General features: G+C 36.2%; 3 protein-coding genes across 4 annotated transcripts in view; all 3 read right to left on the bottom strand.

Annotated features, from left to right (window-relative positions):
• oscp1b (organic solute carrier partner 1b) overlaps nt 1-6,030 on the bottom strand; it is an 8,815-nt gene extending 2,785 nt beyond the window's left edge. Inside the window, exons 1-6 of one of the 2 annotated variants that reach the window (XM_008431109.2) lie at nt 5,802-6,030; nt 5,379-5,420; nt 3,102-3,256; nt 1,527-1,694; nt 517-597; nt 316-419 (exon numbers count right to left, since the gene is read on the bottom strand). In XM_008431109.2, coding sequence (XP_008429331.1) covers nt 316-419; nt 517-597; nt 1,527-1,694; nt 3,102-3,256; nt 5,379-5,420; nt 5,802-5,913 — 662 coding nt within the window. In that variant the 5' untranslated portion in view covers nt 5,914-6,030. The remainder of the gene's footprint in view (nt 1-315; nt 420-516; nt 598-1,526; nt 1,695-3,101; nt 3,257-5,378; nt 5,421-5,801) is intronic. The other variant, XM_008431110.2, reaches the window with a different exon arrangement.
• Nucleotides 6,031-8,279: 2,249 nt separating this feature from the next.
• LOC108166993 (cornifelin homolog) lies at nt 8,280-9,517 on the bottom strand. Its single transcript, XM_017309253.1, has 3 exons — nt 9,373-9,517; nt 9,138-9,274; nt 8,280-8,942 (listed from the first exon to the last, which is right to left on the bottom strand). Exons 1-3 carry the CDS (start codon nt 9,482-9,484, stop codon nt 8,838-8,840), a joined length of 354 nt encoding a protein of 117 aa, XP_017164742.1. The 5' UTR covers nt 9,485-9,517; the 3' UTR covers nt 8,280-8,837.
• Nucleotides 9,518-12,749: 3,232 nt separating this feature from the next.
• On the bottom strand, nt 12,750-18,602 carry mrps15 (mitochondrial ribosomal protein S15). Its single transcript, XM_008431111.1, has 8 exons — nt 18,348-18,602; nt 16,078-16,140; nt 15,926-16,001; nt 14,895-14,943; nt 13,954-14,038; nt 13,783-13,841; nt 13,178-13,369; nt 12,750-13,013 (listed from the first exon to the last, which is right to left on the bottom strand). Exons 1-8 carry the CDS (start codon nt 18,490-18,492, stop codon nt 12,912-12,914), a joined length of 771 nt encoding a protein of 256 aa, XP_008429333.1. The 5' UTR covers nt 18,493-18,602; the 3' UTR covers nt 12,750-12,911.
• Between the last annotated feature and the right edge of the window lie 124 nt (nt 18,603-18,726).

The raw sequence follows: 18,726 nt of genomic DNA, 5'->3' as shown, positions 1-18,726 counted from the left end.
TTCTCTGTCAGAAAGATGACAAAGAGTAAGTTTTATATATATATATATATATATATATAATTTTTTTTTCTTCCTCTGACAAAATCAAAAGTAGCTTTTGATTTTACATGTCATCTTATTTAAGTATTAGAAAGCCTAAAAATTATAAGAGTATTTAACATTAATAACTCACAAAAACAGTCCTTCAGAAAATTGACCCAAAACAATAATGGTAGATATGCATATGGAGAATTACCATTTGGTTATAGTGTTTAGTTAATAAAGTCCACATTCGAACCCAAGGAACACAAAGATAAGACAAAAGTACTTTAGCACCTAATCATTCCAGGAATTTGGGTCCCACGAGGCACAGGGCCATTAGTAGGAAGCACAAAGCGGCCATTCGAGTTCTGCACTTTGTCCTTTAGGAAAATAGACACCTGGCGAAAAACACAGCAGCAGAACATGTAGCGAAAATGACTCAAAAATCACACTGAAGAAGTGTCTAAGATTTAGGAAACATGAACAAAGAATTACCCTAATATGCATGTCTTGGAAGAAAATGAGAAGGGTTTGTCTAATCAGTTGGAATTCACCGTTAGACAAGGGCGTATACATCTGAAAAGAAAAGAATACATGCAATCATTTTTGAAGAATAATTAAAGAATAATTTAAAAATATACAAATTTTAAATATTTGTCAAAAATAGAGGTTTTTCAACTCTTCAGATACATTTTAAATGGCACTGAGATTGGGCTTGGAACATCCGCAGCAAAACACCCATAAAATAGAATGCTGCTTCCTCTTTACTGTAAAGCAGGCTTGCCAGTCTCAGCCCTTAAAGCTCCTCTATTTCCACCAAATGTAATAGTTGTTACTATGGGCAAATTTCAGTTTAAAAAGACATCAGAAGAAGTGTCTAATTAATTAAGTATTTGTTCCCAAGTGCACTTGCAAACTGCAATCCAGTTTTTTATTTTGGTTTTGGAGTAATAGCTAAGACAGTGACAAGAAAGTTATGTATCTTTTCATACAAAAACATTTGTATGAAAATGTTTTTGTACATTTTCAAATATATACACAACTGTATATATTTGTATATATATATATTTTTCTATTTAAAAAATGTAGATGCTTGTTTTAACAACATAAACATATGCACAACACATAAATCTCCAGTTCACAGCTAAAATCTCTTTCTTGTGCTTTAAATTAAAAGGCCAAAACACAAAGCCCTTTTTGTTACTATGGTATCTAATTATGTCTTATAGCCACTATTCTACTACAAAGCTCTTTAATAAATTATGCTTTCTATTCCTTGAACGACCATATTGTGTTAGCCATATAACTGCATTGCAGAGTTTTTAAAATCCTGCATGAGGAGAAGCAGTGACCCTTAATGCATGACAAGCTCTGTGAGATTAACTTCAGTTCATGCTAAAGAGCTAAATCTGCTGGCCAGTAGAACATATCCAGTACTTTATCTTCTGTTATATCTTTTTTAATAATAATTAATACACCATTTGTGGCACACTCATCTCCTGTACCTCTATGAGTTGCTGGTATGTTTCGTCAACCTGGCTCAAAATGCTAGGAGTATCTTTCACAAAGTCTTTGATCGCATCCATGTGGTTGAAGGAGACAAGCAGGATGTCCTTTGGTCGGGGACAGAGAAGAACCTGGTATTTGAAAGCCATTGTCATCAGGTCATAGAGCTGTGGAGGAGGACACACAGGACAACGTCACTGTCTCCTTGAAAACACAATCCTGTCTCCTTGAAAACACAATCTGTTGTTGCATAATAGACAGCAGGGGGAGCCACATATTAGTCATGTGATTCAGTCTAGTGCCAATAAAATACAAATGCAACAGTAGTACTCTAGCATTTACGTCTGACTGGTGTTTTAATCTGACGATGATGTGATGCATACAGAGCCTTGGAAAAGCATTTACACTCCCTGAACTTTTTATATTGCAACCATAAAGTTAAATGGAATTTTACTAGGTTTTTAGGTGTGAGATGAACATTATAAAATTTCAAAAATATATTACAAATAAATAGCTAAAAAAAGTAGCTAGTAGCAAGCTGGGTTACTTGTCCTGGCTTTCTGTCCCCAATGGAAAAAAAACATCCTACCACATGATGCTGCCACCACCATGTTTCATATCTATGAGCATGCTTTGTAGAGCAGTTTTTGGTTCCCAGAACATAGCATTTTGCATTAGGACCAAAACATTTAGCTTTGGCATCATGTAACCAGAGCAAATGCTTCAATATGTTTTATGCATGCCTAAGAAGCTTCAGGGTTCTTTTTGCTCTCTTCCTCCCACTCTTTCATCAAGGCCAGATTCATAGAGTGGGAGACAAGCAGTCATAGTGGAAAATGTCAACATATTCTCCCACTTAAGCAGCAGCTCCCTGCAGCTCCTGCATAGATACAAAAGGCCTCTTGGCTGCTCCTTTAATTAACACACTCCTCGTTCGGCTTCTTGGTTTAGGTGGGCGGTTATGTCTTGGTGGGCTTGCAGTTATGACATTCTTTTTCCATTTCAGATGATGCGTTAAAATCCCAACATTTAAACAATCCACTATGTGTGAAATGCTTAAATATTGGGATATTGTTTTGAAACCTAACCTCAACTCAAACTTCTCAACTTTTTCCTGACCTGTGTGATGCTTTCCTTTGTCACAATGATGTTGTTTGCTCACCAATTTTCTCTAACAAACCTCTACAGGCCTCAACAGCTGTAATTATTTGGAGAATAACTTACACTAACAAACATATGATGCCTTTACAGAACAGATGTTAGTAACCTGAGAGGGTTTGAATATTAATGCACACCAGGCCTTTTAGATGTCCACCTGCAAAACATCTCTGATAAGCCTGGAAACCATTAAACATTTTACTTCCAAGTCAAGATCGTGATCTACTTCAATTTGATTTATCATATAAATTTACAATAAAATATACTGAAGTTTGTAGATGTAAGGTAAAATCATGCAGAAAGGTTCAATGTGCTTGAGTATTAGGCACTACATGTTGCCATTATTGTAAATTAGATTAATATGATTCATTTCAAGGTCATGCGTGAATAAACATAACCGTACTGGGAAGTATTACCTTGTCCATGCTAGCTTGATTGAGTCTCATTATGGACGCATGGGCCAGCCTGTCGAACACAGTTCGTAGAGCCTTCTTGGAATAAAGCTCCTGTGGCTTAAAAAGCTCTTCCAGAAACTTTTTGTTGAACATGGTGGTGATGATGTCATTCATAACTGATCAGGCAAAGAAATACAACAGAAAGTTCAAACAGTATAAACACATTTTGGAGAGAACTTTCAACAGTGGAAGCTGAGAAGCAGGCATTTTTGCACGCTAAGCTAAAGGTTGGTCAATATGATTTTATCCAGCAGGACCTAAGAAAGCAGCAGCGTTATAATTATGTTTGATAGGCGGTATCACGTATGTGTGTTGTTATGTTGTGTTTGATTTCAGCTCTTTTTCCCCCTTAGAGCTCTGCAAGGCCGGATGTTGAGGTCAATCTGCTGGATTGTCCACTATTAGGAAAACTGTCTCAAAATTTTCCGTTAGTAAAAGACGCAACATTTTTCTATGATGATCAATTAATCAAATGCATAATAAGGAGCACTGGGTTGGTGCTTTCTGTACAAGATCACATAAAAAGGCTAGAGTGTACCTAATTTCTCCAATAACTTCCTCTTTTCACCAGTGAGTGAAGAACTCTAATCTACAATGTGACATTAACAATTTAATCAAACAGCTCTGTATTTAACAACCATACAGCAGCACAATTGAACTAAATGATCCAAATCGAATATATATATTTTTTTTATGTACATGAACATGCTAAATATTAGTCAAGTTTAGGTCATTAATTGGTATCCAGGTAAGTGTAAAAAGTTAGTTTCAAAATAGCTTAATTTTTTCAAATCATATTAATGCAGTGGCTTGAAGTGCTTTTAATGACATATCACAGAAGGCGCTGGAATAACAAACGCTGACTTCATGGAGCATTAGGTAAAGGAGTGAAAAACCTCCACTACGCTGGTAAGTTGGAAACAAAAGCATCCAACTGTCTTCCCTCGCTCACAACAAAGACAGATTTGGCTGTTTGGAATTATGACTGATCATGAAAAGCGCAGACATTTATGGGGTGAAACTAAAGCAGCAGCCCCCATCGCACTTATTGCAGTAAAGCTGTTTTGAAACATTTGGTTCTGAGTTGCAAGCTGTTACGCACTTGACAGCAGGCCGCCTGCCTGAGCAGATGATATCTGCTTGTTAAACAGATAACAAGCAAACTTCTGTTACTACATGAAGAGATGAAAAAAGGTATAATTTTCTGCGCAGTAAGCACTAATGATAACTAAATTCAGTCGATGTCTAGATCTATATATTTACTTAAATTTATGGACACAAAAAAAAATCAAAATGATGACTGAAATAGGATTTCAACAACTGTATTGATGTTATATTGTTTTGACATTAGTAGGAATAGCTGTTATGTTAGACGATTTATGAATTTATCAAAAGTAATTAACACCCTGAATGCTCACATACACTAATTATACTTTGGTTATATGTGTATGTACATATAACTAATGTATAATTGTAAATATCACCATATACACATTGTACACAATGTACACATTTCCTATATTGTTTGCACTGTTGGAGCTGACTTTAATCTCATTGTATGTGTACAGTGGTAAATTTTGTGTAAATATTTAGATACTGTGGCATTATTAATCAAGGTCTTCATGAGAATCTGATATCAGCCCACGCCTTGTCCTGCTGAAAACAAAGGAAGACACAACCACCACGACATCCGCAGAAAGCAAAAGGAGTAGCTTTTGGATTATATAACATTGTTATATGTAGTAAATTGTAATATAAAAGTCAACATGGAACTTTGTAACTTATAAACACTTTAAATTACAGTAATGGCATAAAACACTTATTTTAACTACACATTGCAAGCTCATATAATGTTAAGTTTGTACCAAGCATGCAATTTGGTTGACTCAGCCACTTATGTGACTAATAATCATTGAGAATTTCTGAAATGAGACAATAATATATTTCTGTAATTTAATTCAAAAACTGAAGCTCTTCTATGGATTCTTTACACAGTGTGATTTATTTCAAGTGTTTCTTTTTATTGATTGTAATTCTGTTTTTCTGAAAATTTTAATGAACAAGTTCCCATTTCTGAGTCTAACTACTGAAATAAATCCATGTTTTGATGACATTTTGATTTATCATGATGCACATTTATTGTTCGACATATTCTGTAGTTTAAACAGCGCATATAGTCCAGCTAGGTCAAAGCAAAGCAGAGCATCTAATGCAGAAGTGCATGTTTACACTGAATACCTCTCTTTCTGTCTTCCTCTATCCAGGCAGGTACAGTGGAAACTTTATGAATCAAGAGAAAATGCATTAAAAAAAAATTTAAGATTTAAAAAATATAATTTCATTTATCTCTAATGAAGTGTAATTTTGTTGACGTTATGTAACAACATTTAATTATTACCAACAGAAGACAGTAAAATCTGTTCTGAACCCTCACTTTTTAAAAGTTACTCTAAGGAGCAAACTAGTCCAACTATTTGATCCTACAACGTTAACTGCTCACTGTCTGATAATCAATAGATATATTTTTTGTATCACCTCAATTTAAAGGCACACTGACCATTTGATGAACAGGCAAATGAACTCCTCTTACTGCATCATCTGCGTTTTTTTGGAGTATAGTGACATTTGTGTTGTTAGCTGAATAGCTGCTAAGCTCGCTACCTTTCTTAGCTTTGTCAGCGGGTATATTCTGAGCTCGAAGCCGCTGGTCCAGGATGTACAGCATTTCTCCGCCGAGGTTGATAAAGAGCAGCGGTAGAGTCCTCGTAGACATGTTTGAATTTGACGTCTTGAATCTTCCTATCAAGCTAATTGCAGGACACCTCTAACTAGTTGCTATGAAGGGGTCTGTGTGTTTGGTAAAGCCGCTTCTGGTTGCCAGGCCACGAACAAAAGAGCCAATCACAGAGCAGTGACGAAAGCGCGTATGCGTAAGACTGTGGTTGAACTTAGAGGGGGGGAAATATATACATTTTTGATGCGACTTTAGTGGGAACGAATAGTTAGCACACCTTTTGCTTATAGTAGAAGTAATTATGATATTACAAAAATAATGTAAATTAATTTACTTATGGTGCTTTCCAAAATATCAAATAAACTCAACTGAATGCGTTTCCAAAAATTACATACAGACACGTTACATTACAAACTACATACGATGTATTTTCATCTCATCATCCAAATACTGAACATTATACAATTGTGTAGTACATACAAAACGTCACAAATAAAAGTATGTAAAGTGAGGCATTTGTTTCTATTAAGCCCTCTTTACTCTGAAATTTCTAAACAAAATCCTGTGAAGCCAATTGCTTCCAGGTCTTGCCTAATCAAGAGCCCATCTGTGTGCGATTTAATCTCAGTATGAATGCAACTTCTCTCTGAAAGCCTCGAGGTTTATGAGAGAACATCTGTGAACAAACAGCACAATAAAGACCAAAAACTGCACCAGATATTTCAATGATAGGCTTGTAAAGAAGTTTACATCAGGGTTGGGTTTTAAACTATGTCTCAAGCTTTGAATGCCTCACAGTGCATTTCTACGGGTAACTCCTGAATTCCTGCAGTGACCTTCGGCTCAGATGGAAAAATCTGTAGACATGACTAAACTTTGCCGGGCATTCAAACTTTGTAAAAAGAAAGCCGTTGCTAACACAAAGAAATTAAGCCATGAGGACATGGCATATGAAGACCCAATAAAGCCAGAACTAAAGTATGATCTGCATCAAAGCACATTCATGTGCAGAGGTGGGTGCTAGTGACATTTGAGTAGCTTTTAGAAACAAAAAAAAAATCTTCTAGGAATAATTGTATTGGAGCAGACTTTTTACTTCTACTTCAGTTCATCTGCTAAACATGTACCATTTGGAGGTCATATGAACATACAGTAAACGGTAGATTTTATCACAGGAAGTGTTTTCAGTGTTCCAATGTAGATTACCTACTAGAAGTACTGATTTCAAAGGTTTTATGTCGTGGAAAACTTGGAAATGTCTAGTTCTTCTGCCTGAATTTGTCAGGTTGTAATGATGTGATTGATTATATGCATGTTAAGTAATGAACTAGCAAAAGTATTTGATTTAATGAAGATTTTCAAAAGGAGCCTGATTTTGAAAGTATTTGCCCTCTACACAGTTCTGCTTTTGCCTTTATTGTTCTATCAACTTAATGCACATTATTCAACAAGCTCCTGCTGGCAATGGACAATAACAAGCATCCTTTTCAAAGGCTTATTATGCAATAATACAGTGCCTTCAGTCACAAGCTTCTTCAGAACAGTTTCAACACAAAGTCAACACAAAGGATAGCTTTCCTTCCCACAGCCATCGTTCTTTGAAGTACTTGGATAGTCAAACTTGGATAGTTGGAAGTACTCCAAAAATGTAATTGTCCTTTGATAGTAATTAAGTTATTTTCTTACTTTGTTAAACTGAACAAACCAAAGGGGATAGGTGTCAAACTATAAGTGTTCTTTTTTCTTAGATCCTAAATTAGCCGACATTTGCTGTAATGTGTAATTATGGACAAAACACAGTTTGAGTGGGGTATTTATGGAATCATCATTTCAACATTGCTTTTCAAATTTTCTCTGGTTATTTTTGACATATTTAAATGAGTTCTATGATTCTGAGACTAAAAGGCAAAAAAGAAGGACATCTGTAAGTGAGAAATACCTTTTTGTCCAATTCTGTATATAATAACATATTAATCAAATTTTTGTGCAACTATGGCTTGGAGATCACAAAAAGTGATTAAAATAATAATGTGTGTGAATAAAGAATACAATAAATGACCAAAGCAGGAGATAGATCTATACAGATTCTTACCTTGCCAATTTCCATGGTCTATGTTTGATCTTATGGTTTTAAAACACCATAAAAAGAATGATCTAAAACGTTCTTTAAACAAGCAGCTAAGCCCCAAACTGGAGTTATTTTCCTGTCAGATGACAATTCTGCACTGTTTACCATTTATTGTGGGTCTTAATCTGAAAGGCCTAAACAGTTTCATCGTCAGACATCAACAAATCACCCTAACTGAACCCAAGCCTATTGACAGGCTGCAGATGGTTTAGGTGACAGTGTGCTGCTGCATTCTAATCATGATTTCAGATCTGTGGTCCACACACTGACAAACAGAGACAAACTTTATCTTTATCAACACTCTGCAAGAGAACAACAGAAAGGTTTACAAGCAATTAAAAGCGAATACAAGCAAGTTCATGTTGCCTTTAAAATGTAAAACATAAAAACGCAGAATCGATTATTGTATTCAGTGTTATCAAGTCGAATTAAGCTGCCCATATATATTTCAGAACAGGGTATGGAAATCCCTGACATAGAATTACTAAAGGAGAAACAATATCATTGTCCAGCTCATTAAGACTTTTTCCTTGTGGTTGTATATTAAGGGATTAAGTAGCTTAATTTAACATTTTGGAAGCAAATCAGAAATAGAACTCCACATAAGCAGTTTGATTTTTAATAAAATATTCATATACATTGTACATTTTGACTCTTTCTCTAATTTTACACAAACATGGCAAGGATGTGAAATGTTTAAATCATTTTAGAGATGAACATATGCCCATAACATGTTGTTAGTAAAAGCATGTTATATACAAAAAATGTTTTCAATGTGAGCAGAATTACACTTATTATACTGAGCAATAAGTGCAGGGCTTATGAAATCATCATGTTACATTGTAACGTCTCCATTCCTGATGCGAATTTCTCGGGCCATCCTGCACAGTTCACAAAGTCCGCAGAAAAAAGTCATGAGGGCGTCGTTGCATACCGTCCCCTGTGGTTAAATAATGACAAGTAAAATTCACAATAGGGAACTTGAATGAAGAAATGCATGCAAGTTAAGTTCTCATAATCTTAGGGAAAGCACATTATTTCGTTCGTTTGTGAAATCTCTGCCTTTCATAAGATCTACAGTTTTGCAACAAATCTCCCTAACTTCACATAAGACAGGAATTGATCGATTTTGTACCTGGATGCCATATGTCAGTCTCATATGAGTCCTCATGGCAGTAATGCCTCCTGGCACACAACCCAGGCAGCAGTTTTCACCATACTTATTTGCAGTGTAGCAACTCAGACCAATTGGACAGAGGCAACCAAAAGCACCTGAAAACATATATTGAGACAGTTTGACCGACAGAACTATATCTTTCTCACTCTTTAAAACCATTTGCATAGGACATAAATGACCCGATTGCACTCACAGATTAAGCAGTCACTAAAGCATGAACACAAGCCAGTGCTCCACTCTCCAGTCTGGACATTCGTCCCATAGCCTCCTGCACCAGGTTGATTGGTGACCACTGGGTTTGACATTTGAACTGCTGGAGAGGAATGTTTTATTTCACCCTGTAAAAATGAAGCGTGAAATAAGAGGTGACCATGCGTCACAAGACACAACACAACATGCTTATGAAACATTTAAATATCATCAGAGTTGGGCTATTTGTAGAAAACTATTCCAGTTAAGCATTTTACTATTCAATAAAATACAGCAAATGTGAGTTATAGGCCATGTGTTTAAGGAATCAGAATTTATTAATCTTTCAACAAATTAGAGTTGTTCAACAAAGTTTTCACATATTTTCTAAATGCCAACGAAACTAATCTGTGGAGTGGAGTAGCTCTGACCGATCAAGTAAATAAATAATTTACCTTTTCCACAATTATACAGTTAAACTAATTTTTCTTATGTTGACATAGGCTTACCATACAGTTTCAGGCAATCCTTCTAGAAAAACCAGAGTTGTTCTTTTTCTTATGACAAATATGGCGTTAAAATATAAGTTGTATATTTTATGTTCAGTAGTTCCAGAAGAACGCATAACCTTAACCCTGGTTTACGTAACTATGCTTTTGTAGCCAGACACGTAAATGTGACCATAATTAGAAGGTACTACCAAGAGGAAGTGAGAGAAAAAAAGTATAAAGTTACATTAAATTAAATATGAAAGTTTTAGTCTGCAAACAAAAATGTTCCTAGTTGATTTGCAAGTCCCAGAATAAATAGTTAAATTAAATCACTAGAGAATGGTTAAGTTAATTTGCTGACAGAGAGAGCAAACATGTCACTTACCAGAAGTCTGAACTCCGTTTGATCAAACTGACAAGCTTCACACCACACAGGAAACTGTGACGATCATGAGCTGTGAAACGCTGGTTTGCCAACAAACTGCTGTTTTCTGAGGATGACAAAGATCTGTGGGGGATGCAAACTAGGACGGCTAACGACAACTGATGCTTTTCTTAGGCTTTTGCGGCTCACTAGAAGATGAGCCCAGTTAAGACTGTAATTTTAAAAGCTTTTTTTCCCCATAAAAGCACCGTTCAGTAAATGAATGTACTTGTGAGAACTGTCGAGGGAACACAGTTTAGATGCAGAGATGTTAGTGAGACATACAGATCTTTTTCAGTGGGGGGAGAGTCTGTAACTGGGGCGGTGACTTTGAGTAGGCCTGTCTTCCTGCTTTAACATACCTGAGGACAGCTGAGGCAAGTGTTTGTTTTGGTTTCAGTCAGTGTTTGATGAGGAACACAATACAATCGGCGACATGCACTTACCTGCAGGGGTGCAAGAGGGAGGGGCTGCATTTTGGTTTTTAATTCCTTTTTTTTTTTTAAATAGAGGAACCAAACGCTGTTTATCACACAAGTGTTCAAATGGCCTCATTTGTAAGGATTCTGTCAAATGAGGGAAGGGCTAATAACTCACATGTCTTATTTCCCCCATTAGTTTCCTAATTAGCCCTGTTAGTGTGACCGTTCCGACTTCAAATTATGCTCGTTACTTTCAACAATGTTCAGCACTGAAGTAACCTTTTGGATAAGAGTTGAAACATCTTTAAGAAATAAGAAAAGTAGCACAGTTGCCCATTAGTTAAGGATGTAGGATTTACAAGGGGACAACAGCAGGAGGCAGGCTGAGGTTACAGGCTTTTGGTCTTATATTACAAATTGTTTTTATTACACTGTTGAAAGCCAGCAGACAAAATCACTGTGATATTATTGTAGTTTATCTGTCTTGACATCCAGGCACATAAAATAATTTTAAAACTTTTTTTGGCTTATTTTAGGCTTCCAATGCATGAAACACCCTGTATATTGTATTGGCTCCAAATCAAATGGTGAGTTTTATTCAAGAAGAGAACTCAGCTGTTGTTCAAGATCTAAATACAGGATTGAAATTTTTCTATGACTGTAGACAGGTTATGAATTAGAATTCATTTATTTTTGCCCGCTGGCAGATGAAAAAAAAAATGACGGAGATAGATCACTTGTGCCAAAAAAGTAATTTATGCTCTGTGAAAATAGGAAGAAAGGATTTCCCCTGACCCACCAAAAACAGTCTCTCTAATAAAAACTTTTTGAGTTTGACTGGTGTGACAAATATTGTCTCCACATGTTTGACACAACTGTAGTGAAGCTACACCCTCAGAATTACCAACTGATTATTAGCAGAAACATGAGACCTTACACTGCATGGCTCTCTAATATGACGTAGGCTGAAGGTATTCATTGGAGGAAACTGAAGGCTCATGCATGTGGACAAAAATTGTAACATCATATCTGAATGTAACTGGATTTTTTGATTTACAAGAGCATTTGTTACAAAGGTTCATTCTCCACTCTCGTCAATTAACACCTTTTTGTAATACAATACACATTTACTGCAGTTTTCATGGGTTTTTTTTTTTTTGCAGAAAAAAGATTGATGGAAGAACCTTTATCAGTCATTTCTTTTGCTAGGATGAAGTTACTTGGATTTAGGGAGCCCTACTCAGTCCTATTCCTCTGTCCAGCAGTGTGGAAAGCCCAGATGCGCTTTAGGCAGCAATGACTCTCATGATGCCTGCATGTCTGTATCCCTGGCAACACTCTCTTCCCGACTGCCCCAACATAGTTCTGACCAAACTGAGAAGTCACAGTGCCAAACTCACCGACACCCCATGTTTGTTTTGTTATATCTATAACTCAACATGTCTCCTGATGTCTCGACTAATTTATAGACTTCAACAGCTTTTTCAGCAGTTTAGCTATCCTATTCATTCGACAAGCTTCACACTTCTAGATTTTGTTGGGAATGTTGTAAACTGGCTTTATAGAAAGTTTGTGTTTTTCACAAATTACTTGCTTTATTTGCCCAACCGAAAAATAACCTGAGTGTTTAGTCATTAGCTTTAGTTAGTAATGTGCATATGTGCAAAATATAATGTTTCATTATAAATCACTAGGCTTTAAGATGCATTTTAAAAAATGGAGGGAAACAGATAATGTAAAGCCATATCTTCTGCACAAGGAAGTGTCAAAGTTATTTGGATTTAAAACATTGCATAAAACAGACTTTATACCAGGAAATCGGTTGATGTAGAATGACAGAGTGAAATATTGTTGACTGAGTTAAAACTGTATGATTGAAAGCTTAGATAGAAGGCATAATCTGCAGACGGGGGTTTTCTTGTTAAATTGAACCCCACTTTGTTTTCTCAGAATTTCTATTTTTTAGTAATCTAGATTCTCAGTAAGTATTTTTTCTAAACCAAAATCACCCTCTGGTGTTGTGAGTTGCACATGCCAAAACAAAGACTTTTTTGAAATTTTATTTCCAACAACCTGACAATGTAAGACAAATAAAAGAACATTAGGTTGGAAGCACAGAAGATGGAACGTGAAAGTCTGAGATGAAACAATCAAACATAAGCCATAAGCATTGAGAGCAGCCAGCTGTACAGATTAGTTTGTTTCATTATGTTTGGGCTTCTGGTGCCTTGGCTTCCTTTGTCTCTGAGGTGGATATTTGCTGCTTCATCTTCTGCTCTGCTTTTTGCTTCTGCACCGCCTTGAAAACCTGAGAAGAAAAAAAACAAAACAAAAAAAACACAGGACAAGCGTTGGTTTGGGTGTGAAAAAAAACAATGCAATCATTAATAAATTATTACAAAGACAAAGAACAGTGGAATACATGAAAAAAATCTCAATGTTCTCAAAAAATTGCGTTTATTTGATTATTACCTTAATACAAAACTCTTTCTTGGCCAGCCAGCGGCGAGTTGCCCGCCTGTAGTATTCTGGAGGGAAGGTGTAGACAATGCCGAGCTGCTCACACACTCTCTCAAAGGTGTCAAAACGAACCAACCTGAGGTTTTTTAGAAGTTTTTTCCTGCGATCTATGGCCATTAGCATGCGCCTCTTGTTAGCTTTGTCCTAGCATGAAACAACATATTAAAACAAACCATAAATGCCATCTAAAAAACTCAAAATGAGACAACACCTGCTTGTTTTGCTCATGAAAACAAATGCAACTCGTTGATGTCACAGAGATGGTATTTAAATTCGCAACCTCTGCCCTCAGTTTTAATGATTAAAATGTTCTAAGTGTGACGTAAGATGGAAACTTCCGACCGCGGCTGTGCTTGTACACATTTTATTTTATGTGGGCTTAGTACACAGGAAATCCTGTAGCACATATACACTTCACACCAGAGGAAGCTAAAATGAGGTGAAGCTGACACATGAAGGTTGTTGAGACAAGACTCTGAATCATGCCATTTTATTTTCATAAAGAATGCACAAAAAACAGTTTAACAAACAAGGTGCAAAGACTTCATTTCACTCACCTTGTGGTGTTTTTGCAAATGCTCCTGATAGTTTCGAATTCTTGCGGTCAAAACAGCAACTGCGATGAGAAACATCAGAAGGGAAATTCAAATCTGATTTGATTAAGATAAGGTTGTACTTATCTTTAAATTTCAGTAGAGACATCACATGCAACATTAATGGCTCCTCACCCTTTACTTCGACTGAATTACGATCGTTCTCATCTCTTTGAACTTTTGTAATCAGTTGTTCCTTTTTCAGCTGGAGCTTTTCCTTCTGAGGACATAGATAACACAGTTACAATCATTACTGAATTTAAAATAGGTGGCTATCCCCTTAAGGGGGAAAACGTGCTTTTCTCCAGCGGGGACAGGGAAGCTGGTGAGATGAGTAAAAGCTTAATACGGGTCTATTCCAGAGAGTATTTCAGATCATAAAGAATTCAGTTCCAAGTCAAGCTAACCAAACTAAATCAAACTTTAGTTTGGTTCTTCGATCATAATTTTTGGTTTTCTGCTCATTACAACATCTTGTTATGGTTTTATTTGCTCTAGTGGCCTTCAATTGATAGTGAATCGACAGGAAAGTGAGTAATGAGAGGTGGAAGACATGTGGCAAGTGTAGTCAGGCTAGGACTCAATCTGTGTCGACCGCAACGAGGACTATGGCCTCCATATGTGCGTTGTGCTTTACTCCTGCTCCACCACAGCACCCCAATTACAACATCTATTTGGACATATTCAGTTGTGAAATGAATGGGAAAGCCCTTGTTACACTTCACTGCCTTACGTCTTATCTGTACAATACCTGCTAATTATTGTGGAAAATGTAATTCTAACCAAATGCTATGTTTTGTTCCTAGATGTCAGACATTAAAACATCTCAGTGCTGCAGTGCATGTGAAAAATGACAACAATTTGACGAAAATTGAATAGAAATGTGACTTCAATTTTGAAATAAAATGAACTGAAAAGTTGCTATTTATGTCAACAAATTTTTTTCTGTGTAGCATCAGGTATTGTTAACTCCTACTGCATGTAAATAAAATATAAGCTTCCATCAGTCCAAGTCAAGTTTTAAAAACAAAACACACAGTGAAACCATACTTTTATTTTAAACCATGAGTTCTTACATGACTTGCCAGTTCCAGTGAAAGAAGACGTTTGACGAGATCGTCAGTCCTGTAAACACAAATAAAGCCATGCTTAATTAACATGAATTCATTCTGAAACAGAAGTATGCAATATTTCTGTTGCAAACGTATTGCAACAGAAATATTGCAAAAGTATTGCCATCCTTTGAACCTTTTCAAATTTTGTGAAAAGGTCTGCAACTAAAGTCTGCAATGTATTTTACTGAGATATTATGCAATGGACCAGCACACAGTACAGAATAACTGTGCAACTGAGTACATCAGCTAAAAGGCAATGATTTTAATGTTCTATCTGAAAAATGTTGCATGCATCTGCATTTAAAATGTAATTACCTGAAAGAAAAGGTAAAAGCAAGCCTGTAAATCCCCTCAACCAAATTGTGACCTCAGAAGTTAACCTCAGTGCAATGCAAACTTAGTATAAATATTAAGAAATTTTTCAGAGAACATTAAAATCAGGGTCAGGCTATAAAACAATATCCCATCTTAAAGAGAACTGTTCAGTCCCTTATGTGAAGATGAAACAGAAGAAAACCTAGTAAGTCATAGCTGTCCACCTACACTAACAGTCCAGGTGAAAAGAGCTTCAATCAAAAGAGTAGCAAAGAGGTCTCTCTCTTACAACTTTAGAGGAGCTGTAGAGATCCAGAGCTCAGGTGGGAGAATCGATCAGTGGGAAAACTATTAGTTGTGTACACTGCTGTCCAATCTGCCTGACCTTGAGTTACTTTAAAAAGGCTCACTGTAACTGCAGCTGGAATCAACATCCAAAACAGGTGGAATCTAATTACTAAATCACTACAGTGTTTTTTTAAGGTAACTTGTTGCAATGAATTTTACTAAGGCATATCAAAGTAGCAGAGGCTCAATAAAATGTGACAGTATACAAATATACTTTCTGCCTCTTTTATTTAGTGATACAATGTGTTCAGATATGCAAATACTTTTGCAAGACATTTTTTTGTCCATCTTTAATTGCTCGCAGGGTCGACCGAAATGTTTTGTCTTACGTCTGAGCAAGTGGGACAGGTGCATACTCCATCTTCAGCATTGCTGGAGCAAGATCACTGAGTTGGCTTTCTGGGCCTGGAAGAAACCAATTGCTCACATGAGAAGACTTTCTTTTATCCCAAAATATGCACATTTGGCTCTTAATGCACACCTGTCGTCTTTCGCTTTGCAACCCGGGCATAATGTCTCACAGGTGGTGGGACTGCAAAGACTCCTGAAACCAAAAGACAAAGAAAAAAAGCTCAAGGAATCTAAAATTGTGAGGACTGGAAGATTTTAGATTTTTATTGTGAACACAAGAAATGCTAAATTCTCATGCAGGAAGAAGCATACGTCTACAAATAAAACAGTTTCAAACTGTTTCACCTTGACAAAACAAAACACCTTAAGAATTTTCTTGTTGAAGCATTAAGAGCAAGATTTCTTTTTTTGTATAACAAAGGATGATGATGAAAAAAACTGGTCAACATGAAAAAATTGCGCAACTGCCTGAAGAATTTTTCAAAATATAACCAAGATAAGCAACATAACATGTCTATCCTGCATGTCAGATAGCACAACTACGCATGCAACTGATAGTGACGAGATAGTGGTTTTCTATATCATCACAACCATCAATGAAGTGGCTTCCTGAAATTCTGATTAGTTCTCATTACAAATGACCTGATTCTCAGGTTCCCTTTCTATGTCATGCAGAAAAAAACCTAGCTTTACAAAGCATCAGCTCAGTGTGTAAAAATGCATACACTTATTGAATTTCTACTTAAAGGAGGAAAACAATTTATCATTTTGCCTGTGGTCCACAACACAAAATCCCAACACTCATTGAATTTTGCAGCTGTAACATGCACAAAAGTGAAAAAGTCCGTATAGTACTTTTGTCAGATTGCATATGACAATCTGACATATGCAATCTGACAATCTGGGCTGATAAGGCAGATTAAAAGGGGGAAATGAAGGCAAAGCTTCTCTAGATGGTACAGATATGATAATGATGAAAGATGTTGCGGTGAGAAGTCAGATAAATAATTGCAGTGGAGATGGCTTACGTTGTCAGTCAGGCCTTATGGAAACTTTTTAAAATGGCATAAAAAATATTACTTTCTTTCTGTCCACATAGCATGTTTGTCTCCATGATCACGTTTTTCCTCAATAATCTATCCTTAGGATGTTACGGAAAATGTATTCATAACATTATTATTAACATATGTGTCTTTTCTTACTGTGCGGAGACACTAAGTGCTTAAAAAGAAGACTGCTGGACGGAGATTATTAAGGTTTTATGATGGTAAAAGTTTCGCTTCTATCGATGGCTGTGAACTGGACAGATTTATAAACAACATAAAACAAACTATGTTTAGTTATTTATTTTTTTTAACTTGGGCAGTTGTTTTTAGACTTGATATCCAGCTTTATTTATGACTGTAGTTATGTCTAAAATAAAATCCTTTTAAACTGTGACCCAAGTTGTTTTATTGATAGAACAGCTGGTAAAGTAGTCAGGCTACATGCTCAGGTAACAACCCTTAATTCAGAATTATAAAAGGTGCTGTTCCAATAGTTTCCACAATAGTAATTAGAACACTTTCTTTGGTCTGTAATTTAAAGAACTTTAAATTGTTCTGTATTTTTTTGCAAATGTACTCATTTAAATTTGAAACAAGAACTTGTTAAAACCTTGTTTGGTACCAGTAACTGAGCCCTTCTTAGCTGTAAGTGTCTCAATCTGTGACAATATAGATTGTTAATAGTTTGAAAGTAATTTAGGAAACCTTCCCAGACCTAAAACCACTAAGTGTGGCATTTGTAAGACCACTGCTGGTGTCTTTCCACCCAGGCATTGTGTTAACACACGAGCAAACTAACAAAATTTAATAAAGGTGACCAAATTTTCTAATGACCAGTTTATCAAGTGCATAATAAGTGGCACCTGACTGCAACTTTCCCTTCTAAATCCTACAGAGGTAGGTGGGGTGTACTTACTTTTCCACATACAAAACGTTTTCTATTCTACTTCAGCTGTGCTTGTGTACACTTGAGGTCAAATTCAAATGATAATACAACCTGCAAAGATCAGATTATTTCACTTTGAGATGGGATGGTTAAATATCAAGAGCTTGAAAGGGGGTGCACATTCTTTTTATAATATGTAAACATTTCGTAAAATAGTTATATTGTTCGGTCTGAATAAGAAGAACAAAGTACCAAACATTCCTGGGCAAACGCACATAATTAAAGCATTGTACTCTGTAAACAAATAAAGAGTTTCATCTAAAAAGTTGACATACTTCAATTCGTCAACAGCGCCGACTGCTGGTGACGGTACAAATGACAGCAAGGCTCTATCCGCAATTTTCTAACATTTAGGGTGGATTTTGAAGGAGTATTTACTTCCTCAGGGTTTTAATTTATTTTACCCACCTTTGCTAACTGCAGGTCCTGATAATAGAGCCGAAGCGCAGCAGCTCCAAGGTCCGACCGACACCGTGGGGAACAAAGCGGAACTTTCACACAAAACACCCACGGAGGACTTCAGAATGGTCCGCAGGCCAAAACTGGAAAACATGATTTAGATTATAGATAAATACACATAAAATAACTCCGCTGGAAATGCTTGAAGTGTGACATGTAATCACACTCGACCGCTACAAGAGGTCCGCCATTTTAGATAGACTCTACTAGCGGAGTGTGAGAAAAGGATTGGACAAGTAGGCTGAGCTAACCATCCCAGATAACATCGATAGAATTACCTTCACTTTAAAATACATGAAAAAAAGTTAAAAATAGTGTTTTTGTTTTA

The sequence above is a fragment of the Poecilia reticulata genome, linkage group LG16, assembly GCF_000633615.1.
Source record: "Poecilia reticulata strain Guanapo linkage group LG16, Guppy_female_1.0+MT, whole genome shotgun sequence".
In the NCBI taxonomy this organism is placed as follows: domain Eukaryota; kingdom Metazoa; phylum Chordata; class Actinopteri; order Cyprinodontiformes; family Poeciliidae; genus Poecilia; species Poecilia reticulata.
This window is presented reverse-complemented; position numbering and strand designations above follow the sequence as displayed.

What these genes read in the sequence shown, in the direction of transcription:
- LOC108166993 (XM_017309253.1), bottom strand. Translation starts at nt 9,484, where the DNA reads ATGTCAAACCCAGTGGTCACCAATCAACCTGGTGCAGGAGGCTATGGG. An exon ending in CTTTAGTGACTGCTTAATCT is followed by an intron (nt 9,275 to 9,372) that starts GTGAGTGCAATC and finishes ATATGTTTTCAG; the next exon opens with GTGCTTTTGGTTGCCTCTGT. An exon ending in GACTGACATATGGCATCCAG is followed by an intron (nt 8,943 to 9,137) that starts GTACAAAATCGA and finishes ATTTAACCACAG; the next exon opens with GGGACGGTATGCAACGACGC.
- mrps15 (XM_008431111.1), bottom strand. Translation starts at nt 18,492, where the DNA reads ATGTTTTCCAGTTTTGGCCTGCGGACCATTCTGAAGTCCTCCGTGGGT. An exon ending in TAATTCAGTCGAAGTAAAGG is followed by an intron (nt 13,842 to 13,953) that starts GTGAGGAGCCAT and finishes TTCTCATCGCAG; the next exon opens with TTGCTGTTTTGACCGCAAGA. An exon ending in AGAAAGAGTTTTGTATTAAG is followed by an intron (nt 13,014 to 13,177) that starts GTAATAATCAAA and finishes TTTTCTTCTCAG; the next exon opens with GTTTTCAAGGCGGTGCAGAA.